The 27,179-nt window shown below is 34.7% G+C and overlaps 5 protein-coding genes and 1 pseudogene across 9 annotated transcripts; 4 read left to right on the forward strand and 2 right to left on the reverse strand.

Moving 5' to 3' along the window:
• Positions 1-3,288: 3,288 nt before the first annotated feature.
• On the reverse strand, positions 3,289-4,742 carry LOC125607208. The gene is made up of 2 exons (XM_048777067.1): positions 4,277-4,742; positions 3,289-4,148 (listed from the first exon to the last, which is right to left on the reverse strand). Exons 1-2 carry the CDS (start codon positions 4,740-4,742, stop codon positions 3,289-3,291), a joined length of 1,326 nt encoding a protein of 441 aa, XP_048633024.1.
• A 987-nt stretch (positions 4,743-5,729) lies between these two features.
• On the forward strand, positions 5,730-11,705 carry LOC106443732 (annotated as a pseudogene).
• On the forward strand, positions 7,422-8,236 carry LOC106441966. Its single transcript, XM_013883710.2, has 2 exons — positions 7,422-7,700; positions 7,847-8,236. Exons 1-2 carry the CDS (start codon positions 7,422-7,424, stop codon positions 8,234-8,236), a joined length of 669 nt encoding a protein of 222 aa, XP_013739164.2.
• A 1,007-nt stretch (positions 11,706-12,712) lies between the features above and the next one.
• LOC106441965 (MAR-binding filament-like protein 1) lies at positions 12,713-15,805 on the forward strand. The gene is made up of 2 exons (XM_048777068.1): positions 12,713-12,760; positions 14,506-15,805. Exons 1-2 carry the CDS (start codon positions 12,713-12,715, stop codon positions 15,622-15,624), a joined length of 1,167 nt encoding a protein of 388 aa, XP_048633025.1. The 3' UTR covers positions 15,625-15,805.
• Positions 15,753-19,106, reverse strand: LOC106441964 (probable sulfate transporter 3.4). The gene is made up of 11 exons (XM_048762960.1): positions 19,040-19,106; positions 18,743-18,950; positions 17,772-18,096; positions 17,572-17,685; positions 17,369-17,485; positions 17,159-17,285; positions 16,794-17,080; positions 16,517-16,707; positions 16,344-16,429; positions 16,182-16,258; positions 15,753-16,096 (listed from the first exon to the last, which is right to left on the reverse strand). Exons 3-11 carry the CDS (start codon positions 17,814-17,816, stop codon positions 15,947-15,949), a joined length of 1,194 nt encoding a protein of 397 aa, XP_048618917.1. The 5' UTR covers positions 17,817-18,096; positions 18,743-18,950; positions 19,040-19,106; the 3' UTR covers positions 15,753-15,946.
• Positions 19,107-19,351: 245 nt separating this feature from the next.
• On the forward strand, positions 19,352-26,243 carry LOC106438461 (coatomer subunit beta'-3). Of its 5 annotated transcripts, none has more exons than XR_007326276.1 (25): positions 19,352-19,545; positions 19,844-19,864; positions 19,971-20,032; positions 20,140-20,194; positions 20,337-20,373; positions 20,482-20,807; positions 20,909-21,040; positions 21,123-21,271; positions 21,412-21,480; positions 21,674-21,824; positions 21,928-21,993; positions 22,243-22,431; positions 22,692-22,832; positions 22,979-23,053; positions 23,156-23,332; positions 23,420-23,511; positions 23,602-23,718; positions 23,996-24,110; positions 24,209-24,280; positions 24,515-24,711; positions 24,807-24,900; positions 24,986-25,092; positions 25,271-25,400; positions 25,524-25,842; positions 25,984-26,243. XR_007326276.1 is itself a non-coding variant. In XM_013879621.3 (25 exons), the coding sequence occupies exons 1-24, from the start codon at positions 19,543-19,545 to the stop codon at positions 25,704-25,706; spliced, it is 2,760 nt and encodes a 919-aa protein (XP_013735075.1). In that variant the 5' UTR covers positions 19,352-19,542; the 3' UTR covers positions 25,707-25,714; positions 25,984-26,243. The 5 variants fall into 5 exon arrangements, 4 of the variants coding, with proteins under 4 accessions (XP_013735075.1, XP_013735076.1, XP_013735077.1 ...); XM_013879621.3 differs by having other exon boundaries at positions 25,524-25,714; XM_013879622.2 differs by having other exon boundaries at positions 25,524-25,710.
• The last annotated feature ends 936 nt before the right edge of the window (positions 26,244-27,179 follow it).

Consider the following 27,179-nt stretch of genomic DNA (forward strand, 5'->3'; position numbering starts at 1 on the left):
AAAAAAAAATTAGTAGTTAAATTTTTGTTACTTGTGCATCTTATAAATAATTATACACAAAAGTTAAGAATAATCATATAGACTTGACTCAAATACCATACTCCCTCCGTTTCTGAATAAGTGTCACTTTGACATTTTTCATACAGACTAAGAAAATAGCGGAAATATATCTAAGTTGTTATTAATTACATTTTTCTGACCAATAGTATTTGAGATAAATAAAATTATTTATAAAAACAATGCAGTTTGCAATTAATTTTCAGCTGAAAGTAAGTATAATTTGCATTTGAATTGTAAAGTGAAACTTTTTGTGTACCAAGAAAAAAAAAGTTAGAATGACACTTATTATGAGACAGAGGAGTAATAGTTATCTATGTGTGGTGTGTCAAACTGTTTTAACTTATTTGAAGTATTTCATTGACTGTTGCATATAATGTTTGTGAACTTTCTACTAGCCAAAAATTAAGAATAATAATACATAAAAATTAAGAATAATCATATAGACTTGACTCAAATTCCATATTAATCGTATATATAAGGTGTGTCAAACTGTTTTAATTTATCTGCATTATTTCATTGAGTGTTGCACACAATGTCTCTAAACTTTCCACTAGCCAAAATTATTTGGTTATTTATATCAAATCTAGCATGTTTAATGTTAAATAATCCATATGGCCAATTACTCTAAACGTACTAGCCGATGAATTTTTTTCTGATTTCAGCAATTAGTATGTTCATATCATCTTTTAGAAAAATATTATTTGTGTTTTCGTATATATGTTATTTTTAGAAAATATTATCGGAAATTGAAGGTCATATTAATTGAATGACATTTGGAAATCAAAATTACATAGCATATAATAATACTGTAAACAAATTAAATTGGAGCATACATTAACTATTTTTACTATAGTTGTTGATTAAATATAATAAAACATTACAAATCATACTATTTATATTCTTAAGGAAATAAGAAAATATAAATCTGTTTATTATAAATATATAACAAATAAAATTCACATTCAATTTTATAAATAATAAATATATATATTATATCTTGTCAAAACATAACAAATATTATATATATTGAACTTAAAAACTATTTATATTCGCGAATTCGCGGGCAACCACCTAGTATGCCATTAAATCTCGTCATAATCATTAATAGTTGTGCCATTCATCTTTTGAGATTATATTTTAGATTTTAATTTAAAACTAAAGTATATTAATTAAAGAAAAAAACTCACTTTCAAATTCAAATAAAAAATTCAAAATAGATATTGTGGAAATTTCTTTAATCTAGTGGTTTAACGTGTTTATCCTACACAAAAAAGTTTTGATTTCAGATTTTAAAAAATCCAAACTAGGTAGAACATTGGAAAAAAAATGTTTACAGGAATCCCCATAAAACAAAATCAGTTTTTTTTTTTGTGTAACTTTATAAAGGGTACTTGGAGGTCACCAATAAAAGACATGATTCTGGTGTAAAGCGTAACTTTTTAGCTAATTTCACATTGGAAGGATTAAAACGTTGTTCATTGTTTCTCCCTCGTAAATTTTAGAATATTTTTTTGGGAAAATATAATTTAGTTTTTAATTGATGAATACAGCTTTTAAAAGAAATGGATTTTCCCTACTAAATCGCTTATTCAACAGCTGACAAAAAAAATTGCTTATTCTCACGATCTGTTGTCATTTCGTTATATTAGTGATTTTATTTTAACAAATGTTATTGGTTCTAGTATTTTAGTGGATTTATAAAAAAGTTTTGGATTTACAAATTATTGACAAATCCTTCGATTTCAAAATCAAACAAACAGATTTCAAAATCAAACAAACAGATTTCAAAATCATTGATATACATTTCAAAATCAAAATAAATGGATTTTATAGATGAATGAATGGATTTGCAACTAATTAATTATCATCTTCATGTGATATATATATTTTCCTTCTTCTGAAGGTTTTTGATGTCCAAAGCCATTGTTGGTCTACTCGCTCCAGTCTATTGAACACATAATAGACCAATCTGTATGCATCAAGATACCGTTCCTTGATACTGGGGTTAAACTCGGATCGATCATGCTTAGTATAACGTTTTCTCTCCAGCTTCTCCATACCTGAGAGACAAAACATAATCGTACATTCATTTAATAAGACCTTAGTAAAAAAGGATGACTAAAAACGAAACCTAATCACAAGTTTTGTCGTTTGTACTTACCCAACTAAGAAGACCTTCTACATATTCATCATCATCATTAGATGAACCATTGTTTTTTCTCTTGCCTGTAACGATATCTAGTCATTAGTCAATACCGAAGCTAAAAAACGTCTGTTTGTACGTCTTTCTTGTCTCTGTTTCCATGGTCGCGTTGACTTCTAGGCATACTGTGAGGAACAATCAAAAAACCAATACTTCTAAAGTGGCCTATAATTTATTTTAAAAAGTTTCTCTAGGGTTCTCGGTATAGATTTCTTATAGGAAAAAAATACCAATAAAACAAATCCAATCAAAATAACAAAGTATGACTCAATATTTGTTTCTTTGTATTTTACTCTTTAAAACACTTCTAAAACTATTCAAAATTTCAAATCCAAATCCAAATCAAATGTTTAATCAAATCCTTACAATTGAATAACACCTGATTTGAAAATCTATTTTAGAATCATAAAACCAATAACAATGAATTTGAATAAAAAAATTTAAAATCATATAACCAATAACAATACATTTGATTTGGATTTTCAAATTCATTAAAATGTAGAAACCAATAACATAGTAACAGTTTAGTAAGACGTTGACAAACGAGGAAATAAAAGAAAGACCAAAGTGCCGATTAAAAAATGAAATAATAAAACTGTCATTCAACAATCATGAGGATATACTAAAGTAACATGTTGGACATATCACATATGCAACATTTACGTTGAGAGAAATCATAGATATTAGAAGACTTCTTCTATATGTTCGTCATTGTCATTATTAAAAGACTGTTTTAAAACATCTGGTTTAAGTAGTTTTAGGTTTTGTTGGAATGAACATGCCGATTAGAAATATTACCAGAGCAAAACCAATATGTTTTGTTTAGCAAAAGAACAAAAGACCCACTATGTTTTTTTAAAAGCTTGAAAAACAAATATGTTTTTTTTTTGCAAAACCAATATGTTTTTTTTTTTTGAATAAAATGTTAAATTTAATTCAAAGAAAAAATGTATTTTTTTTACAGCAAGAGCCAGCAAGAGCCACTTTAGCATATTAAAATTGCAAGCAAAAGACCTAATAAAGAATCAAGCTTGTACAGCTCCAATCCAAAGTTGGAAAGCACAATCAAGTCTCATGTCTTGTGCTCTAATGGACATAATTCTGTTCTTGACCAGTCTGTCAATCATGGCAAAGAGAACTTCAGGAGATCGCGGCCTCTCATCATGCCTGCGGCAGTTTCTCTCATGCCAAATCATGTAGATTGTAGATTGAAAAACGTAACGAACAAGGAAGCTCCTGGTTCGATCCAGGTTTGGTTTCTGTATGAAGAGCACGACATCAATCCACTCTTCTGAGTAACCATTACCCATAAAAACATTCATCAGCTTGTACCATAGTGATGAGGAGTAATCGCAGCCGAAAAATAGATGGTTTCTCGTTTCCAGCTGCTGCATACATAGAACACATGTTCCATCAATCCCAGCGTTCCAGGTGACCATCTTATCTCCCATAGTGAGCCAATTACGAATAGCTAGCCAAGTACAGAACCTGTGCTTTGGCGTAGCATGAGTGAACCAGATTCCTCTGTGCCAAGAGACTTTTTCTTTTTTAGTTCTGATGTGATTCCAAGTTTCTGAAGTAAGAAACTGATCTTTGTAAATATCTTGTTTCCCTTTCCAAAGGACAACATCCTCCTCTTCAGAACGAGATAAAGACTGGAGCTGGTTCTCAATTTGAATCAGACCCGCTGAGCGGTGGACTCTTCTTCTACGTTTTGTCCTCGCAGTATGCACCGTATCATGTTGTCGTATTCTCGTATAGATCTGACCCCTTGTTCCCAACATATCCATCAAGCAGCCTAAAGGAGACCACTGGTCGTACCAGAAAGATGCCCCTTTCCCATTATAAACTTCAACTTTACAGAACTCCGGAGCCAGCCCTCGAACTTACAAAAAATTTCGCCACATCCATGAACCTTTTTGATCATTATCTTTGACAGACCAAATAGACTCATTCTTAAGGAGTGTGGAGTGAATCCATCTGACCCAGAGTGATGATTTGTTAGAGATTAACCTCCAAAGAGCTTTAGGACGGTAACATTGTTCATATCTTTTAATGAACGGAGACCAAGCCCACCTTCTTCTCTAGGGCGACAAACCTCTTCCCAACACAACTTTGCTTTCCGAGGGTTAAGATCACTACCTGACCATAGGAAGACCGAACAGATCTTGTCGATTTCTCGAATACACGCCTTCGGTAGACGAAAAGCTGATAACCAGACACTGGAGATGTTCCATATAACTGAGCCAAGAAGCTCAAGTCTACCGGCATAAGATAAGTACTGGTTTTTCCAGGATCCTATTCGCGTTCTTATTGTCTCGATGAGAGGCTGGTAATCAGTAGTATTCATACTTTTGGTGGTTAGTGGTAAGCCCAAGTAGTGCACCGGAAGTTTATCTGTTTTGAAATGAAATTTATTCTCCAGCTCCATCTGGATGTCTTCTGTTACCCCTCCCAGGTACATGGTCGGCTTTTCCATACTAATTCTCAGGCCTGAGTATTTTGCAAACTTGTCAAACACGTCAACTATTCCTTCTACAGATCACACTTTCCCATCTGTGACTACCATAAGATCATCTGCAAACATCAGGTGGGTCAGGTTTAGACTTTTGCAGCGAGGATGATAGCCAAAATTTTGAGTGCTTGCCGCCTTGTCTAGAAGTTTAGATAGAACATCCATAACAATGATGAACAGGTACGGAGAAAGAGAGCATCCCTGTCGAAGTCCCCTCTTTCTCTGGAAATAACCAGACAGCTCTCCATTAACTTGAACTGAGAAAGATGGCGTTGATATGCATAAAGAGATCCAGTGAATGAACTGATGAGGAAAGTTCATAGCGGTGAGAGTATTAAGGAGGAAAGGCCATTGGACAGCGTCAAAAGCCTTGGAGATATCAATCTTGATGGCACATCGAGATGATATATTTTCCTTATGGTAATCCTTGACAATTTCAGTAGTGGCAGGAGATTTTCAATCAAGAGTCTCTCACTAACAAAAGCTGACTGGTTTGCTGAGATAAACTGGGGGAGAAGACGCTTTAGTCGATTCGCAATAATCTTCGATATGACTTTGTATAGAACATTACAGCACGAGATCAGTCTGTAGTCCTTCATTTCAGTAGCTTCTGTTTCTGTTTTTTTTTTTTGAAAAACTGGAATATGGTTCCATTAACCTCGCAACCATTAATCATTGTGAAATTTTGTTGTCATGTTAAATTCTCAATCCCTTGAGATGACATGTACATTTCATAGAGTAAAATAATCGTGAATATCCATTTTGACAAGATAATTTTATCTTTCGTAAAATTTTAAGAAATACAAGAAACGTTATGTTATACAATAATTATGTTTTAATAATGGATGTAGTTATATATTATTATTATTTAAATTAGTTATCATATATTTATGTGTCTATTACTTAGTTTGTTTTCTAAATATTTTAATAAATGTGTTTGTTCATTTTCTATTTCAGAAACATTTTTACTTTTTAAAAAATTATTTATATATCTTAAGCTATATTTACATACACATATTTTACACAGTTAAATATATCTTTATATTCAGTTTTCTATAACTAATATTAATATATATATATATATTAATTTTATGTACTTAATATATATTGTATGTAAACACATTATATATTTGGCTAACAAGGAAATTCGATGGTATCTCTTCGAACATCAGGATAAGAATAGAATGACATTGAGAAGATTAGAATGGTTTTACATGAAACAAATAAATAAAACGGAAAATTTTTTTTTAGAGCAAAAAATACAATAACTATGTTCCTTTATACTAATCTCTATTAATTTATGTCTCATTAGACTAATTTTTTGCAAAATAGCAGTAATGCCCTTAAAATTGTAATTTTTTTTAAATAAAATAAATAATGAGTTCGATCATGCGTGATCGATCGATCCGAATTTACAAGGTCAACCGGATCGATTGATTCCGATCATTATGCAGAAAAAAAATACGGAGTATATACTGATCGACCTGGTCCATTTCACTCGATCGGCGAAAGTCGATTTATATAGATAGATCGATCTCTCAATATAGTTCGATCGATCCCGTGCCCAGGAAAGTATCCCAAATCAATTTTTTGGTTTTCTTCGATTATACCCGGATTGATTCCCACTTGATTTGAACCGACCAATCATGATTTCAACTCTTTAAACTCGATTTCTTTGGGATGAAACCCATAATTTCTCATCTCCTTCACGAACAAAGGGGGAGAAAATCAAAGTCTCACTCAAGTTCATAAACCCTAAATCACTCAATTTCACTCTGATTTGGACAATTCTTTGGCCTAACCCATACGATTTCGTGAGCTTTTTATGAATCTATCACTCTTTAGTTCGTTTTGCAAAGGTATGAAACTCTATCTCCACTTCTTTCTAGAGTTTGAAAATACAAAGGTAAAAGGTAATTTTTTGAGTTTGTTAGGATGTTTAGGCTTCAATCATGTGTTAAGGTGATGATTTGAGACGATTATGTACACAATCCAGGGCTTAAAACATATTTTTGGATAGATTTAGAAATTTTAGCTTTTGTTCTTAAAAAATAAATCAAAACACCAGAAAATTGGAATTGATACAGTGAGAATGCTAATTCTTTTAAGTTTTGTTGACATTGGTTATTGATAGAATATTAAGAGACATTATTTAACTGAACTGTGATATTTGTTATTAATAGCTATTGTGTTGTATTGTATTCAATTTTCAGGTATGGAGTTAAAGTTGCCTAGTCGTTTATACGGTGAGGGGTTGGAACCTCATGTTAAGAAGATTAATAACAGCTGCCGACTAAAACTTCTCGAGCTGCTGAAGGAAAAAATAGAGCCAGAATTCGATGAAGTTATGAAAGATCTCATTTTCTCGCATATTATGGTTATCCAAAAGAATGATCTGAATTTTTCGGCGAGGTTGGTACACTCATTCTTGTGTAAGGAGTTGATGACAAGCAAGAGACATAAGAAGTGAAGCGAGAGAAGAATAGTGGGTTAGTGACATGGAAAGATGATGATGGTTTTTGGAGCAATCAGATAAAGACAAATAGAAAAATAAACTTGCAGTTCATAAAAAAAAAGCATTTGGAAGAGAGCAATACCTGGACTTGGGTTGATAGGGTGAGACTGATATATCTTTGCGTTATTATGGGTGTGGTGATGGGGAAGGATGAGAAGGTGAATATCCCGCATATGTACATGAAGTTGGCGATGGATTTGGAGAAGCTTTGGAATTACCCATGGTGTTTGTACTCGTTTGATTTCTTTCTGAAGCAGATTGATAAAACAAGGCATAAATTAGAGCAGAAGGAGGGGTATCTGATGGAAGGATTCTTGTTTGGTTTTCAGATTTGGATAATGGAATATGTTCCTGCTTTAGGAGAGATTTGTGGCACAAAAGTCAGCAAAAATTTTATAGGTCTTGTGGTAATTGGAGAGGATGTGCAAAATGTTCTTATGAAGATATCATTAGCGTTGAAAACTTATTCCCAGAAAACGTATGCATACATATATTTTTCTAATAAAAATGTTTATTGTCTTGTTCACTTTTCTAATGATTTGATTGTTTTTAGAGGATTTTGCATTCATTCATGGAATTCCACATAGATGGAGTGGTCCTTTTGGCAACTGATTTTGTACAGAAGGATGAGAAGAAAGATGAAAGAGTGGATCGTATTTTGGATATGATCAATAGAAAACATGATTGGAACAATCATGATTGGAACAATCATGTTTGGGGAGTAAAAGAACCTACGAGCTCCGAATTTGAAGAAGCTAACGAAGAGAAAAGAGAGGATCAAGCAGCTGATACTGAGAGGGGTGAGAATAGTCATGTTGCAGAGAATGTTGATGGCACAGTTGATGTTTCGGGAAGAAACAAGAGAAAGCATGCGGACCGAGGAGCAGAGTCAAGGAAGAAATGTCTTGTGCCAACTAGCTGCTTCATCAAAAGGGAATATTGACACAGATATGAAAAAAATTTTGGAGGGTCTGGTACAAGCTTCTTTTACTACTTTTGAGGAGAAATTCTGTCAGCAGTTTTTGGACAGGTTGGAGAAGATTGAGACTGAGGTTACACAACTCAGGACAGTTTCAGAGAGAACTGAACAGTTTGAGACAGTTGTAACCGATAGGTTGGGAAAATTGAGGCTAAGGTTACACAGCTGAGGACAACTTTAGTGGTGACTGAATTAGTGGGAAAGATTGATCAAGCAAGTGGTCCTAGCATGACCAAAATCAATATTGGTCCTAGCAAGAGTAAAATTAACACTGATCCTAGCACGAGCAAAAAAGACAGCTCCATCAAAGAAAAAGGTAACTATTTAGAAAAAGCGTTAGAAGTTGTCGGAACTTGAAAGTTTGGAACTAGGTAGGCGATGGAATGTAGGTTTTTAAAGTTAGATTGTTAGAACTTGGATATAATTATCATTTTTTGCTCTAAAAGAACGATTTCCCAAAAATAAAAAATGCTCATATTAAAAACAAAGAAAATGAAGAAGAAAAGTTATAGGAAAGTTACCAAATCTCTTTTGGTTGTTCACGTGTTGACACCAAACTTTGCTATGAATTTGCATGCATGATATATATTTTAGAAAACTACCAATGGATATGAACATATTTTTATATTGCTATTATATATAAGTTGTTTGTAACTATTTTAAAAAACTTAATGTAAAACTATATTAAAACATTGTTTATAATGAACAAAAGAATGTTAAAAAATCTGATAAGAGTAAATATGACGATTGTGTATAAATAAGTTTATAAGTTAATGAACAGAAACAGATAAACCTTTATACGCTTCTGGCTTTTCTGGAAGACGGAATTTCGAATCTCTTGTAAGTTAATATTCGTTCTTCAAATATTTTATTATAGTAAAATTTGTAATCACTTTGATCTGAGGAAACCCACTTTCAGACGTGCAGAGACATCATTACTAGTATTTGTTAATAACAAGTGCTTTTTGTCAACTTGTTAATAACAATTTTTTTTTGGCCAGTTTGTTAATGACAAGTTTTTTGTCAACTTGTTAATTACAAGTTTATAGAAAAATGTGAAATATGTGGGAACTTTTACTATATAAACTATCTCGTAGCGATGAGAGTAGTTCACAACAAACAAAATCTAATCCAGAGTAAAGACACTAGACGCAAAAAAAATATGGAAAACAAGTGTTGCGGTGACTGGAACTTCAGAGGCAGCCATGCGGCCAGGGAAGCCTCAACTGCCCACCTAGGCTTTTACTCCTCTAAAATCTTGGCTCAGTGCGATTTTGAGAAGACCATTTATCCTCCTCTAGGTGAACCCGCTTTGGCTCACGATGTGGCTGAAAATGCGGTTGTTCAAGCCGTCCAGAACGGCAGAGGAAACGCTTATGCTCCTAGTATAGGCCTTCCAGCGGCCAAAAAGTAATATATTCTAATATACGTAGATAGAGCAATAGAAGTATCGTTTATCCTTTTTGGCCTTTTTTTTTTGTTTGAAAATAAACTGTCCCAATTTATGCCATTATCAGGGCCGTAGCAGAGTACCTAAACCGTGATCTTCCAAAGAAACTGGCACCAGAAGATGTGTTTATGACCGTTGGGTGCAAACAAGCCATCGAGCTCGCGGTTGACCTCTTGGCTAAACCAAAAGCCAACGTCCTGATTCCGAGCCCTGGCTGGCCATGGGAAGTAGCTCGATGCATCTACCAGAAACTTGAGATCCGCAATTATACGTTCCTCCCCGAAAAGAACTTTGAGATCGACTTTGAAAGCGTCCGAAAGCATGCGGATAAGCACACGTTTGCAATATTTATAATCAATCCTCACAATCCCCATGGGAACACCTACTCCAGAGCCCATCTCAATGATGTACTTTACATATTGTCTAATTAACAGCGTTCACATATGGTCTACTCTTTTTGATTATGCCTATATTATTGAATCGTAGCTTGCTAACTTGGCCAAGGAACTCGGGATAATGGTGGTTTCTGACGAAGTTTATCGATGGACTGTGTTTGGGAATAATCCCTTTGTTCCCATGGCGACTTTCTCGGATATTGTACCTGTGATGACACTTGGGTCCATATCGTAGGGATGGTGTCTCCCCGGATGGCGAACTGGCTGGCTCGCCCTGCACGACCTAGATGGTGTCTTTAAATGCACCGAGGTCTGGTCCATTTTGTTCGATCTCACACTTTAAGAATATACATGATATGTAACATTATTATATATATATATATATATATATACTATTGTTTGGTATTAAGAGTTCAAAATGTTCTTCTTATTAGTTTTCTTGTCCTAATCTTGTTATATATGGACAGGTCGTGAGTGCTGCTAAAGAATTTCTTGGGATAACTTCTAAACCACCAACTGTTATCCAGGTACATGACTTTCTAGTTTGAACAGTACTTGTAACCAAATATAATAAAATAGTTATGGACCTTCTTTCAACTTATTACCAAATTTCATTTTGTTTATACTTGGTGAATTTTTCGATGTTATCATGCAGGAGGCTATTCCTACCATCTTGAACGAGACTCCTAAAAGTTTCTTCGATACTAGGCAAAGCTATCTGAGAGACAATGCGGAATTGGCTTATTCTAGGCTTGATGACATACCTTCCCTTAAATGCGATTTTAAACCTGAAGCATGCACCTTCCTATGGGTAATATATTTTTATCACGTTTTCTTAAGACTTAATTATAAACCTTTTTATTTTTATTTATTTTGAAACCACTTTGTAAGTTTTTGAATAATTTCTTCTTGCAGACCAAACTGATTTTAGAGAAGTTTAGAGACATTAACAATGATCTAGACTTCTGTAAAATGCTTGCTCGTGAAGAAAACCTTGTCGTTTTGCCAGGTATTAATCAACAGTCCCATCAATTACCTACGATCAACGCGTAATGGCTTAGCATTGAAGACACAATATAAACTCGATCTAATTTTATTAAGAATCCACATCTAAAACATATATCTTAGTTTATTAGGAATCCCCTTCTAAAGGTTGAGAACGAAAGTATATGAAACTTATTATGGCATTTAAGCTCATATTATATCACTCAACTTGAACCGGAATTGATCAGATCTTAAATTTGTATGATTGATCTGGTTCTATCCGTGATACCTACTGAAATCAAGCGTATCATTGATGAGATTTTGCAGATAGTGACGTGTTACGAACCCCATATAGGTCAAAATAATTCGTTGGAAATCTATCAATTTTAACAGTTTGTAACATAGTAACATATATGTTGTGTTCGATTGGTTTTAGGGATTGCTTTTGGTGATCGGAGTGGCTGGGTGAGGCATTCTATCGATATGGATACTCTTACTTTGAACATAGCCTTTGATAAATTGACGGACTTCTGTGACCGCCATACGAATTTTTCATTGGCAATGGCCAGTTCCACTACAGATGGAGCTTAATTCGCTCATCAAATAAATGGGTCAAATACGTATCTTGGCCGAAGTCTTTTTTTTTTTAAATATATGCTAATAAATGGTTGTTCTGTTGATTTGAGATAAATCATGAGCACTCTCCTATTTTGTAACAAATAAAGTTGGTGTACTTATCACCAATCGTGTGATCGTTTCTTTTGGTATTTCGACATTTTGATGTATTTCTACTTTTTTAAATGAAGTGAAGAAATTGAAATTTCTATTCACTTCTAAATAATATGGATTTTGGTTTGAAAATTTCGTTATGGTACATTATATATTATTCTCTTAACTATTTCAAAATACATAGGTAATGTCGTATATTGCTCAAAAGCATAATACATGAACAATCCGAAATTTACATGAACATATATAAGACTACATCATATAAATTTAAAACAATATTTGTCGTTCTGGCAGTGAGAAAGAAACGTGAGTCATGTGCGAATGGCTGAATTCTCCACGGGATCTTACAAACATCTTGCCTCCGCCGCGTGACACCTATACTATACACTACCTAATTTACTTAGCGCTTAAAAAAAATCATTAAAGTAAATCTATTCAGATATGATATTAAATAATATAGTATTTTATAAATTTTGAATTATTTATTTATATTTTTAAAATTATACAATTTTATCACCTAAAGGATTTTCTATATTTTTACAAACTAATGTTTAATTTTATTTTTTGATAATTATACAATTTTATTACTGAAAGGATTTTCAATTATTTTTACAATTTTTTAAAAAATTATAAATTTTTAATCATAATATCATGATTTTATTTTATAAAATATCTACAAATTTTAAAATTAATCTTTAATTTTATTTTTTGATAATTATACATATTTTACTTTTTCTTATTTTCTCTTCAATAGTAATAATAATGAATAATGTAAAACGAATCTTTGTTTCTTCCTAGCACAGGTGGGAAATGACCCAACGAGAGGGCTCTCGGTACAGACCAATGTTCCCCTAGTGACACAAGGTCGATGGTGTTTCCTAGATGGTTCATGGAAGGATGAGGATACATTCTCAGGACAAGGCTGGTATAGTACTTTACCAGGGTTTGATGGGCTGCTAGGGGCAAGGAATGTAAGGGCATGTCTTTCACCCCTTCATTCGGAGATAGAGGCGTTGATTTGGGCAATGGAATGTATGAAGAATTTAAGACAGTTTCAGGTAACGTTTGCAACGGATTGTTCTCAATTGGTGAAGATGGTTTCGGAACCAGAAGAATGGCCAGCATTCGAAAGCTATTTGGAAGACATACAGTTTCTCAAAGGAAGTTTCCTCAACTCAGATATCGTTCATGTACCTCGGACAGCGAATCTTCGGGCGGATAGTCTAGCACGCAGTGCTAGGAAACAATCGTCCTTTGTCGTTCACATGGATGCGGAGTTACCGATTTGGTTTACAGAGTCAACATGAGTCTGTAAATTCTTTGCTGTCAAAAAAAAAAAAAAAAAGAATCTTTGTTTCTTCCCTTTTCAACCATTTTAGCTTCTTTTATTATACTGTATTAAATATGATGTAAATTATAAATAGTAAACAAAAACCTAATTATTAGTTCACTATACTTTAACGAAACTTTATGTTTTAGGTTTTAATATTTATTAACCATTTTTAATTTAGAAGTAACTATGTCCTTTTTTATTGACTGTTCCTGAAGTTGATGTGTTTCTCATTTCTATTTAAGCCTTCTTATTTTTTTCTCTATTCACCTTATTTATTTCATAAGTACGTTTTATAATATATTTCAGGAGTTTATTGAAATCTGAATAAAAATATAATTATTAGAAGTTAGTTATGCTCTCTGGAATTCTATAAAATTTCAACAAAATTTTACAAATTAAAATTATTGTTAAATTTATTTTAATCATACGAAAAAATCATTTTATAGAACTTTTATTAACTAAAAAATTGTCAAATAAAACTTCAAATGTGGTTAATATACTGATATTTTTAACACTAATGAATAATTTTTACCCAAACACAAAAACTGCTTAAAACAGTTTTTTTACAAATAATATAATGATTTCTAAATTTTTTTTAAAATATGTTTTAATGGTATTTTTATTTTTATTAAATAAAAAAATATAGCCTAAGGGTAATAATTTTTATGTGCGCTTTAGGCGCCGCGTGAGTCCGGACCGGCACTGGTTGTCGATTATATTAGTCTGGTGTGCAAGTTTTAACGATATACTTAAAATTTACGCAGCTTCTTTTTTGTCGGATTTATTTTCACTTTCTATATATAATCGCGGTTTCATCCATACACCCTTTAAGTTGCATTCATATCAAACTAGTAAACTTATTACACACAAATACGCAGTGTGCCTGTGTACGTCTTCCTGATCTCAGACAAGACAAACAAACATGTGCTTCTTTAATTACATTCTCATGAGTGATTTTCTTTTGGTTTTGTAGTATTAGTTGTACATGAATGTAACCCTACAAATAGCTCATTAGTGAAAGTTGATTAGTCTCCTTGAGGAGAGTTGTTGTATTGACATAGCTTTGATAGCAACCGAACTTCTTATTATTGAACTTACGTATATAAAAACAAATCAAATTTGTAATCGACTATCAAATGTTTGGAAAGAAACAAAACTTTTTTTATATTTTAGTGGAATCAATCCTAAATTAACATTAACGTCATGATCCTCTAAGAAATACAAACCTCTTTGGATGTTTTAAATTTATTCTCCACATAGCTATTTAATATTCACAAATTGTTACCTTAAGAAATTATAATTGTCTGCAATAAAATGGAAGTGATAATCACGTGAATAATAGAACTTGGAAGAAGGTTACATCAAGAAGCTTGACGATGCTACAAAAGACTTGAAACTAACTTCTGAGACGCGGGAAGCTGCTGATGCTGACGTCATAAGAAGTAAAGAGGAGGAGATTCAGAAGATTAATGAAAAGATGGATCATGCGGTGAAGGATGTAAACGAGAGTAAAGACAAAGTCGCTGACCTTACTGAGAAGTACGAAGACGCAAAGAGGATGCTGGAGATAGAACTCGCTAGTGTACATAACTTGAGACACGAGCTCGAAGGAACAAAGAGAACACTCCAGGCGTCGAGAGAACGCGTCTCTGACCTGGAGAAGATGCTTGACGAGTCGAGAGCTTTGTGCTCGAAGTTTGAATCAGAGGTTTCAAAGGTTCACGAAGAGTTTGATAAAGCCAAGAAAAGATATGAAGAGAATCTCGCTGATGAGAGACGAAACGGTGAGGTTTTGGCTAGTGAGCTTGCAGTGGAGAAGGATCATGTGAAGAAAGCTAGAGACGAGATTGAGGAACTGAGGCGTGAGGTCGAAGAAGCTTCTGCCAAGAACCAGAGCCTGCAAAAGGAGCTAGTGGAGGTTTACAAGAGAGGTGAAGCCACTAACAAGGAACTCAAAGAGGAGAAAGAGACTGTTTCTGCGTTGGAGAAAGAAGTGAAGGCAATGGAGAAGCAGATGTTGATGGACAGAGAAGCCATGAAGGCCCTTGAGACAGACCTGGAAGAAGCAGTTAAGTCTTTAGATGAGATGAACAAGAACACAGCGACGCTTTCGCGAGAGCTCGAGAAGGTGAACACTCATGCCTCTAGCTTGGAAGACGAGAGAGAAGTGCTTCAAGGATCACTAGAAGAGGCGAGGAACGCGTCAAAGGAAGCTAAGGAGAACGTGGAAGACGCGCATATCGTCGTGATGAGTCTAGGAAAAGAGAGGGAAGTGCTGGAAAAGAAAGTGAAGAAGCTGGAGGAAGACTTGGGGTCAGCAAAGGGAGAGATACTGCGCATGAGAAGCCAACAACAGGATTCTATAAAGGCTGTGAATGGTTCAGATGATGAAGAGAAGAGCGATGATAAGGTTGCTGTGAAGAAAGTTGTCAGGAGGAGAAAGAGCAGCACTAGTTCTTGAAAGAGACAAAGGTTGTATAATGACCAGAACTTGCTTCTTATCATATAACTCTAATCTGTGTAAATTTTGACCATTTCATCAAATGATGATAGGAAGTATAGAGTGAGAAGATTGTATCAGGCTATTCATGTCTAAAATTATGATTTCATAAACTATATGTTAAAGATTGAAATTACATTTATTATTATACAATTAAAACCAAAACACCCTCAAGGAGTTAAGGGCAAGCACCAAAAATTGTTTCTCAAGAGGCTGCAGCTTTAGTCTTCAGAAACAACCATCCTTTACAAGTTCTCTAGTAGAAGTTCAAAGTCTCTCAAATTCATGGCTGGCCATGAGCTTTCCATGTAGATGAGAGATCAGCAACAGCTTCACCAACTGTTAGATAAAGTCCACTCAGCCCCAATGACTCAATGATCTTGGACTTGTGTAGCTTTTCCATCACACTTCCCACAGGGTTCACCAGCACAAGCTGTTTAAAACAAATGAAAACATAAAATTCGCATCTGTGTTACTTCTTAGATAGGTAAGATCTTTGATTGGAGATAGAGGTCTACCTGAAGTGATTGCTTCTCTAGCCTCCTCCTAAGTTCAAACAATGCCTCAATCCCGCTTGTGTCTATGGAAGATACAGCTGAAACAGTTCAAAAAAAAGAAGGCATAAGTAAAGAAGATAAGTCAAAAGCTATGATCATACCTCACATGAGAAGAGAAGTTACCTGTCATGTCAAGAACTATGCATTTTAAGGTACTACCATTGTTTTCCTTTATCCGACTTTCCTCTTCCCTTGTCCATCTCAAGATCCTACATAAAATCATTTCCATAAGAACACACACAAAAAAAAATCAAGAATCAAGTTATTTAGTAATGAAGAAAGTTGTTTTGACTAACCTTTCTTGCAGGTAAGTGCTATTGACAAAGTATATTGGAGATTCAACAGCAAGAATCAAGAAACCATGGATTCTTGAGGCTTCTCTGTATCTTTTAAGACTCTGGTATATCTGAGTCCCTTGGATATTTCCAAACTCTAAAGTGTTTGGCCTGGTTACATGCAACAAGATCTTGATAACCGAAACAACCACCTGCAACAAGAAGGTATCAAACTTAGATAACAAACAATCTGAAGATTAGTAAAAACCATAACCATAAAGAATATCTGTATACTCACTGCTATTGCTAGGCCAAGAGGCACAGAGACTAAGAGAACACCAAAGAAGGCACACATGCAAGTGAAGAAATCGAATTTGTCAACTTTGTAGAGCTTGTAAGCCGCTTGATAATCAATGAGGCCTATCACTGCGGTTAAGATGATGGCGGCTAGGATCAAGTTAGGAGTGTAGTAGAAGAGTGGCATCAGAAACAAGAGGGTCACAAGAACTGTCGAGGCCAACACAATGTTGGAAGCAGCTGTTTTTGCTCCAGCATTGTAGTTTACAGCAGATCTAGAGAAAGAACCTGAAGAAAAATAAATAAATAGCAGTTGTCAAAAACATTGTTACTTGGGACACAAGTTGAATGAGATTGGTTTCTTACCTGTTGTAACATAGCAAGAGGTGCAAGAGCCAACCATGTTCATGAAACCTATAGCCATCATTTCTTTGTTCCCATTAACTTGATAGTTCTTTAGAGATGCAAAGGTTCTCCCAACAGCAATCCCTTCCTAAAAAAATCAATCAAGTCAAAGTGTTAAGCACTTTAGCACTTAACTCTACAATTTGGATATAAAGATTTTGTAAAGCTTACTGTAAGAGAGAGAACCCCTGTGATGATACCGGTCTTGATGGCAAGAGCAAGATGAGTACCACTGAAGTACAACATGTTTGATGAAGGTGGATTCAAACCCTTTGGTAGATGTCCAATCTGCATTAAAAAAATTGAACTGTTAGAATTTTCTCAATTCAGTTTTCAAAGTGACATAAGTCAAGTCTGATTAAAAATGTTCTTACAAAAGAGATGGCATGAGTCTTGTTCCTGATGAGGAAAACAAGAAGAGTTGAGATAACAACTGATGCCAAAGGTGATGCAGCTGATATCCAGAAAAGTTTTGGCTTCCTCATGCTCTGTAAATTCGCCAAAAAAATGTTAAATATTCGATCACAGCACAGTCTCTTTTGGTATAATGCCTGAAGTTTTTGCAAATACTTACAATGTGTCTTGTGGTTAGGAGAATGATCAAGAAGCCAACCCCCATCACAATAGTTTCCCATGACCACTGAAATTGTAGTAAGTAACACTATTAGATAAGGATTTTTTTTATCAAAAAATAAATAAATAAAGAGGAAAGGAATGATTGACTTACTTCGGATATATGGTTGAAAACAGAGGACATGACAGGAATAAATTGCATTTTGCCAGTGAAATGAACAATTCCAAGAAGGCCCTTAAGCTGTTGAAGTGACACAATCACAGCAGCACCAGCAGTGAAACCAACCAAAGTTGGCTTTGACAAAAAGTCAATCAAAAATCCCAGCCTGAACAATTTTAATTAAATTTATGTAAATTATAATACTAATCCAAAGTTGCTGACCATGAAAATTAAAGTGTAAAAACCACTAAGTAGAAGGAAGCATCTTGGGAGGTAGACATTAGTACATGTCACCATCAAATCAAGTTATATAGAATCTTGGTCTTTTTTCCATAGAAAAATGTTAGTTATCTCTCTATTCATCATGATTAATGCCCCTTCCATATTCAGTGATAATTCAACAAAAGAGACTTAAGCAAAACTCTGAATATATTCTACACAAAGAATTACTCACTCTGTTCCTGAAAATAGGATGTTTAGGTAGAAACACACATATTAAGAAAACTACTTTTTGTCTAGAAAATATCATTAAAACTATAAATTAATTGTACTCAACCAATTACAAAATAGACTATTAAAATATGATTGAGTACACATTTTTTAATAAAGTAAAAGTTACCTTGAAAAATGAAAACATCTTATATATTGAAACATCAAAAGTCTATAAAACATCCTACTTTTAGGAACAGAGGGAGTACTAAACTGCAATAATAAGCTTTACTACATATTCTTTTCACATGACGATTGCAGATTCCCCTTATTAGTTTGAGTTTTTGATTGGAAAATCTAAATTCTCTAGGTAATATTCATACCTAAGAAGGCCGAGGGAGGCTTGGAAGAGACCAGCAAAGAAAGTTGAAGTGAATGCCAATTTGAGATATAGAACTGGGTCTTGTGTTGGAGAAACACTCTCACTTAACATGGAGCCCATTACAAGTGATGCAATTGAGACAGGACCAACTGCAAGATGTTTTGAACTCCCAAGAACTGAGTAGATAAGTGGTGGCACAAAACTTGAATCTGCATGCAGCCACAAAACTGATTAATTAGAACCTGATATAGTTGATTACACTGATTAGTCTGTAATCATGTGATTGGTCGATACTTACAAAGACCAACTATAGGTGGTAAGTTTGCTAGCTTGGCATAGCTGATTCCCTGCAATTTAAATTTCAAAACAAAAACAAAAATTTGTAAGAAAAAACTTTAATTAAATTAAGTTTTTGGATAATTCTAAGCGAACCCACTATGAAATTAACGAGATTAAAGTATTTTTATTTAAATTTAATAATACATTTAATAATACATTAAATTTAGTAAGTGACAAATTTTATATAGAAAATAACATACAAAATCTCTTTTTTTTTTTTCTTTTTTGTTGCTTATTTGTTTTCTTTTTAAAATTTAAATGATGTGTCACAATTTGATTGCAGAGGTGACTTCAAATGTGTATAATGTTTATAAATGAGATATTGATCTCCGCCGTATCTAATAATACACCTCTTCCTCTCTGCAATCACTCCAAACGCCGAGCCTAACGTCTTTCTTCAATCGCCGGTCTGCAGATACGAGATCCGACGAGCAGATCTTCTGCTCTGCTTAACCTGCAAAGATGGTGAGAAAACTCAAATCTCCCGTTGATTTCTATTTCATCTCTCCCAGATCTCAAGCTAACTTACTCGCGATTCGATCTAGTTTCCTGCATTTGCATTTCATCCGTAGCTAGGCCTAATCTCAGCGCGATCGTGGAATCCGAAACCATCCGGATTCTTCTTTGTAGTTATTTTTTTCACGAAATCGAGTATAGTGTCTCGCATTTTTGGTTTATGAGATTGAATATGGATCTGGTGTTTGTGGCTTGCCAGATTTGTACTGACGATTCGTTATCTTTTTTTTTTTTTTGGTTTCAACAGCCGCTCAGACTCGATATCAAGGTAATTGTTCTTCTTCTTCTTCTTCTTCTTCTTCTCTCCATCAAGGATAGTATTAGGAACAGTTTCCTAACGTTCTTATCTGTGGCGATGATTTGCTTTGCATCAGAAAAAATTTGCTCAACGATCAGAGCGAGTGAAATCTGTGGATCTGCATCCTACAGAGCCATGGTCAGTAGTTTTCATCTTTGATTTTTGCTAACTTTCAGCTTTGATTCATGTTTTTTTTTGTATTTTGGATGTTGTGATGGAATGTCAATTTATTGTTGGTGTTACAGGATTCTAGCGAGTTTGTATTCTGGAACCGTCTGTATCTGGAACTACCAGACTCAGGTGGGTGAATACTTTTTAATTTTTTTTTTCTCTATCTGTTTCTGCTTGTAAGTCATTATAAGAGACTTGTTGATTTAGTAGTTGTTATGATTTCGTGGAGTTTCTTCTAATCTGAATCTAATATGATTGATTGTCCTCTCAGACGATAACAAAATCTTTCGAGGTCACCGAATTGCCAGGTATAGTAATTTGACGAGCGTCTTTTTTGTTATAGATTTTTTACTCGTTGTGTATGGCCTTGTGGAGCTTTGTTTCTGATACTGAATTTTTTATATATGACTTTGCAGTTAGGTCGGCCAAGTTTATCCCACGCAAGCAATGGGTTGTGGCAGGAGCGGATGATATGTACATCCGTGTATACAACTACAACACAATGGACAAGGTTAAAGTGTTTGAGGCTCATTCCGATTACATTAGGTGTGTTGCTGTCCATCCGACCCTCCCATATGTGCTGTCATCTTCTGATGATATGCTCATAAAGCTCTGGGACTGGGAAAATGGTTGGGCCTGTACTCAGATCTTTGAGGGACATTCTCACTATGTGATGCAAGTGGTATTTAATCCAAAAGACACCAACACTTTTGCCAGTGCATCGCTTGACCGTTCCATAAAGGTATGAAAAATGCTCCCAAGCTTAGATTTATGGCTTAGTCAGCATTGGGTGCTGTATAAAGTGTTTGCTCAGACTGTTTTTTCATGCTTGTTCGTCTTCAGATATGGAATCTTGGCTCCCCAGACCCAAATTTTACACTGGATGCTCATCAGAAAGGAGTCAACTGCGTAGATTATTTCACAGGGGGTGATAAGCCCTACTTAATTACTGGCTCTGATGATCATACTGCTAAGGTCTGTATCCAGTTATATATGTGATTTGTTAGCCTGAGAGCATATGTATTCGCAGATCATTTACTAGTGTTTCTGGAATCAGGTATGGGACTATCAAACTAAAAGCTGTGTCCAGACGCTGGAAGGGCACACCCACAATGTATCTGCAGTATGTTTCCATCCGGAGCTTCCAATAATACTCACAGGCTCTGAGGATGGCACTGTTCGCATTTGGCACGCCACGACTTACAGGTGTTTTTATCTAAAACCTTTCTGTAACAATGCTGATGCTTTTGTGGGGTATTTAAAAATTCAACCACGCCTTTGGCACATGAGTTTCTTTCTCGTACTCATTTTCTTTTGATTTGTTATTACTACTTTTATCTTTTCAGGCTAGAGAACACATTGAATTATGCTCTCGAGAGAGTCTGGGCCATTGGTTACATAAAAAGTTCGCGCAGGTAAGGATTTGGACTCTTGCTTCCTCTATGTAGATTTTCTCTCTTAAGTAGAATCTTTGTGTCTGCCATTTTGTTGTTAACTTTCTTCTGAAATTGACTATTTGAAGAGTTAAGAGCTATTGTGGGATCAGTTTTAACGCTGTATTCCTCTGAGCATTCACGACCATCTAACGAATGTGTTTGCATTTTACAGGGTTGTGATTGGATACGATGAAGGAACCATCATGGTTAAACTTGGACGAGAAATTCCTGTCGCTAGCATGGACAGTAGCGGAAAAATTATATGGGCTAAGCATAATGAAATCCAAACTGCAAACATCAAAAGTATTGGTGCCAGTTACGAGGTCTAACTTCTAACTATAATTACTTTAATATAGCATGGCTGAACCTGCGCGACTAAGCTGTTTATGTGTATTGTCTGATGATTTTAACTGTCTCTTTACCTAGGTTACTGATGGAGAAAGACTTCCCTTGGCTGTTAAAGATCTGGGGACCTGTGATCTTTATCCACAAGTGAGTGTTACTATACAGCACCGTGTGAAACTTGCCCTGTTGTGCTGAATTATTATAGGAGCTATTGGGATAACATTTTGAAGTTTTTGGTATCACTAGAGTCGTGCTTCTGCTAAATATGATTTGCTTTAATCACTCTTTGAAACCATTTATTATTCGAAATGAAGTGGGTAACACGAAGTCCCAAGAGCGTGGTTCAGAATAATCATCTCTTGTATCTCATAAATTGCTATTCATTCTAACTCCCAGAGCTTGAAGCATAACCCAAACGGGAGGTTTGTCGTAGTCTGCGGGGATGGGGAGTACATAATCTACACAGCTTTGGCTTGGAGAAATAGGTCTTTCGGTTCTGGACTGGAATTTGTTTGGTCATCCGAGGGGGAATGTGCAGTTCGAGAGAGCTCGTCAAAGATAAAGATATTCAATAAAAATTTCCAGGTCTGCTATTCTCACTAAGGCATTTCCAATACATTTGGTTAGAGTGTGCATCTAGGTTAAAGATACATTTTTTTCTGGATTGTTATGCATTTTGTTGTTGTGAGACTTGTTGAACCTTATGATTTCTTAAGACATTGTGTAACGATCTAGGGTTTCGGATAGTAATAGCATTTACATCTTGTATCCGTTTGAAATTTCCATAAAGTGCATCTTATTCTATATGAGTGAGTTCAGTCACAACACATCACTGGTATTTTCAGGAAAGGAAGAGTATTCGGCCTACTTTCTCAGCTGAGAAGATTTTTGGAGGATCCTTGTTAGCAATGTGTTCAAGTGATTTCATCTGCTTTTATGATTGGGCTGAATGTAGGCTGATTCAGCGAATTGATGTCACAGTAAAGGTATTCAACCACTGAACTTGTATTTGTTGTGGAATTTAACTTTCATCAGTTTTTTCCTATTCTTATTTTACATTTTATTTTCACTTGGGAGTTGTCTCCATTTGTATCTTGTCTAACTCTCTAGTGCTCCCATGAAAAATCTGCAGAATCTTTATTGGGCAGAAAGTGGTGATTTAGTTGCCATTGCTAGTGATACGTCATTCTACATCCTGAAGTTCAATGTGAGGGTCTCGCTCAACCTCAAAATTTTCAGGAATATATTTCTGCATTTCCACTTTCGTGGATTTTCGTAATGCTTACTCTGGTGTTCCTCTCTGTTGCAGCGTGACTTGGTTTCCTCCCATTTTGCTAGTGGAAGACAAACTGATGAAGAAGGTGTTGAGGATGCTTTTGAGGTTCTCCATGAGAATGATGAACGTGTTAGGACAGGTATATGGGTCGGGGACTGCTTCATTTACAACAACTCTTCTTCGAAGCTTAACTATTGTGTTGGAGGCGAGGTACTCTTCTTGTATTTTGATATCTTCAAAGATTTAATCATCTTTATGAGTTACACTATATCTTAGCCGGTAATATACTTATGACAGGTAACCACAATGTATCATTTGGACCGTCCAATGTATTTGTTAGGCTATATTGCCAACCAAAGTCGGGTCTACTTGGTAGACAAAGAATTCAAGTACGTTCCTTTTTTCTGTCTTTTTATTTCAGACGGTTTAATAGCTCATTCAAAATATGCTGACGTATTTCACCTTTCTTGGGAATGCAGTGTCATAGGATATACCCTGCTGCTTAGCCTGATTGAATACAAGACTCTTGTGATGCGAGGTGATTTGGACAAAGCCAATGAAATTTTACCTACAATTCCTAAAGAGCAGCATAACAAGTACGTTATAAGTTATTTTAGTCTAAATTTCAACATTTACATATTCAATATGTACCGCAACTCATCTCCTACTGCGTCATATGTCCTACGTGATGTTATTTTTAGATTTCAAATGGTCTTTGTTATTCAGTTTACGAAGAACATTGTTATTTTGGTTTCTTTGAGATGTTTATGAGGATTCACTCAACTTGATATTATATTTCCCTCATCTATTGTATTTCACTATTTTGTGTACATCTCTCTCTGATTTTGTTCTGGAAATGCTTCAAATTGTTAGTGTTGCTCATTTCTTGGAGTCTCGGGGAATGATTGAAGATGCTTTAGAAATTGCGACCGATCCTGACTACAGATTTGAGCTGGCCATACAATTGGGTAGACTTGAAATTGCCAAGGTAAATATTATATGTGATGATTGAATGTTTAAGAAGTACTTTGACTATATTCATTTACTTAGCAATATGTTTATTATCCTTGTTTTCCATGCTTGTAGGAAATCGCTGAAGAAGTGCAGAGTGAGTCTAAATGGAAGCAGTTGGGAGAGTTAGCCATGTCTTCTGGCAAGGTATATCTTCTCCAGAATATTCTTTCCTAATGTTTTGTACTGGTAATTTTAAGAAATTGATTATCTGTTTAGATGCTATATCAGTTGATTTTACTACAATATATTGTATTGATAAATAACGCCTGCTATTATAGATTTATGATGGCATTGGCTTTCTTCTAATCTTCATGGATTCATTTTGATACCTACTATCTAAGTGTTTGTATTGCATTTCTGTGTGCGTCATCATGATAGCTCCAACTGGCCGAGGATTGCATGAAGTACGCTACGGATTTGAGTGGTTTGCTATTACTATATTCTTCTTTGGGAGATGCTGAAGGGATGTCAAAGCTTGCATCCCTTGCTAAGGAGCAGGGAAAGAACAATGTCGCCTTTCTTTGCTTATTCATGCTGGGTAGATTGGAAGATTGTCTGCAGTTATTGGTGGAGAGGTATTTTATTAGCGCTCAAATGGCGGTTTATAAAAATCAAATCCATATATGCTTTGTGTTATCTCGAGACAAGATTTTCTTCTTTTTTTCTCCAGCAACCGGATACCAGAAGCTGCTCTGATGGCACGTTCTTATCTTCCAAGCAAAGTTTCAGAGATAGTAGCTCTCTGGAGAAAAGATCTAAGCAAGGTTACTTATTCATCTTTCTATGAATAATGGTGAATGACCATAAAAATGTCATATGGCTTTTAGTTACATTTTGACTTGTCAACAGGTTAATTCGAAAGCAGCAGAATCTTTGGCTGATCCTGAAGAGTACCCAAATCTTTTTGAGGATTGGCAAGTTGCTCGTTCTGTTGAAGCTAATGCTGTAGAGGCGAGGTACTCCTAGCATATCTTCTTAGCTAATGATCATTATGTTTATTATACGATTGTTCTGAATAGGGAGCCACTCACTATTTTCATTTGTTTACACATTGAGATTGTTAATGTTAATAGCTCATACCCAGAGTATCATTGGTTTGGTCAAACCAATAAATTTACTCTTGTTTATCTACAGGGGAGTTTATTCTGCTGCAGAAAATTATGCAACCCAGGCCGATCAACCTTTCATTACCCTCGTGGAAGCCTTCAGAAACCTGCAAGTTGAAGCAGAGGAACCACTTGAAAATGGAGACGGAGATCACGAGGTAAGCTCTTTTGGGAGCTATATTACTTTAAAAATGGTTCGTTTGAATCATCTGCTAAGCAGCAAACAGTTTTATTCTCCGCAGGACTCGACGTTTAGTTGTTTTTTTTTTTACACTGTGCAGGTAGCAGAAGAAAATGGTGATGCAGAGAATGAAGGAGGTGAAGAGGAAGAGAATGAAGAAGAAGTGAATCAAGAAGAGGGAGTTGTTGATGAAGATTCTACAGATGGTAGTGCTGTACTTGTTAATAGAAGTGAGGGTGAGGAAGAGTGGGGTACGAATAGTAAAGACAACCAATCAGCCTAATAAAGCAAGTCAGTCCAGGATCAATGTTGAAAAATCAAAGAAATTATATAGATTTTTTCACTGAAACTCCCACAGCAAATAAAAGTTGGCCGGTTCTAACATGTCATCTCTTGTTTCTTTGCATGAGATGGGATAGGTTGTTGTTATATGAGTTGTAACTTTTGTTACATCTCTGCATTGTCGTGGCTAGGATCTGGAGACTTGTCTCTCTCAAAATTTAATTCATTTTGCAGTTAGTGTGAACTCTAATCGTTTTGAATTTGTGTTTCTTTTGCAGTGCTTACGCCACATCAGTAGCCAGTAAGAGTACTTGGATCCATATTTGGATATGGAGCAGGGGAATCAGTTCTTGGTGGAAGATGTTTGGTTTTCTTTTGTGTTATTAGTGCTCCCAGGTGGTTTTATAATGATCATTATATAATAAAAGTATACAATAGAGAGTTTATCTTTTGTTCTTACAAAAATCTGGTTTTAGATTTTCACAGCTCATGTGTTTTACAAATTGCTCGTGCATTATATAATTTTTTGGAGACCTTATAGTTTTTTGCTATGAATTGCAGTGAAAGGATGTAATGAACACATCTTAGTGCATGTAAGCTATCAAAATAATAACATTGATTGAAAAAATCTTAGATTTTAGGGAATTTGAACGGGAAAACTAAAAATAAACAATGAACTTAGGGATGAAGTTTTATGGTTATATATTTGGATACTTCTTTTGAGTAAAGAGAACCTAGAAAGGTATTACAGTCTTCTTTTTAACGCTAAAAAAGTATTACAGTCTAAATTTTACAAAAGAGAACCTAGCCAACTAACATGTTTTCACATATTTAATAAGTTATAAACCTATTTCCAAGCATGCATACATTTTTCAAAAATCAATAAGTTAAGTATATATATATACTAGTGGTCTTCCGGCGCGTAGCGCCGGGTTCGTCTATTTTATACTTAAATGAAATTACAATTTATTTTATGGTCTTAGTAAAGAAAATATGTTCAAAATATAAAGATGAATATATGTTGAAAGAGAATGCTATTTTTTTTATCATCTATTTGATAGTGATTAGCGGATAGTAGTGTATTACTTTGTTTTGAAGTTGTTTAGATCAATGTAAAAAAGTATAAGTGATTGTAACTGTTTGATTCAATAAAAGTAGAATAAAAAATTGATAGTCATAACAAAGTAAATTCATTTGAAACTGAAACATAAAATAAAGTTGATATTAAAATGTAAATGCTTATGTTTGTTTTTGTGATTATCTTGTTTACAAAAACATAATAAATTGTTTCATCCTCTTAAAATTGTAACAGTCTTCGCCTACTTTGTTTATGTCAAAGATGTGGCAATTTGTTGGGGGTTTTATTTTGTCAGTTATTGGTTAAATATTTTGTCTTCAAAAAGATCATGAATTGAGTAAATAAATTCTTAATCATGTTCTTACATTAATCGGATTTGAATTGATTATTTTCTCA

This window comes from Brassica napus, chromosome A3 (genome assembly GCF_020379485.1).
Source record: "Brassica napus cultivar Da-Ae chromosome A3, Da-Ae, whole genome shotgun sequence".
Classification (NCBI taxonomy): Eukaryota; Viridiplantae; Streptophyta; class Magnoliopsida; order Brassicales; family Brassicaceae; genus Brassica; species Brassica napus.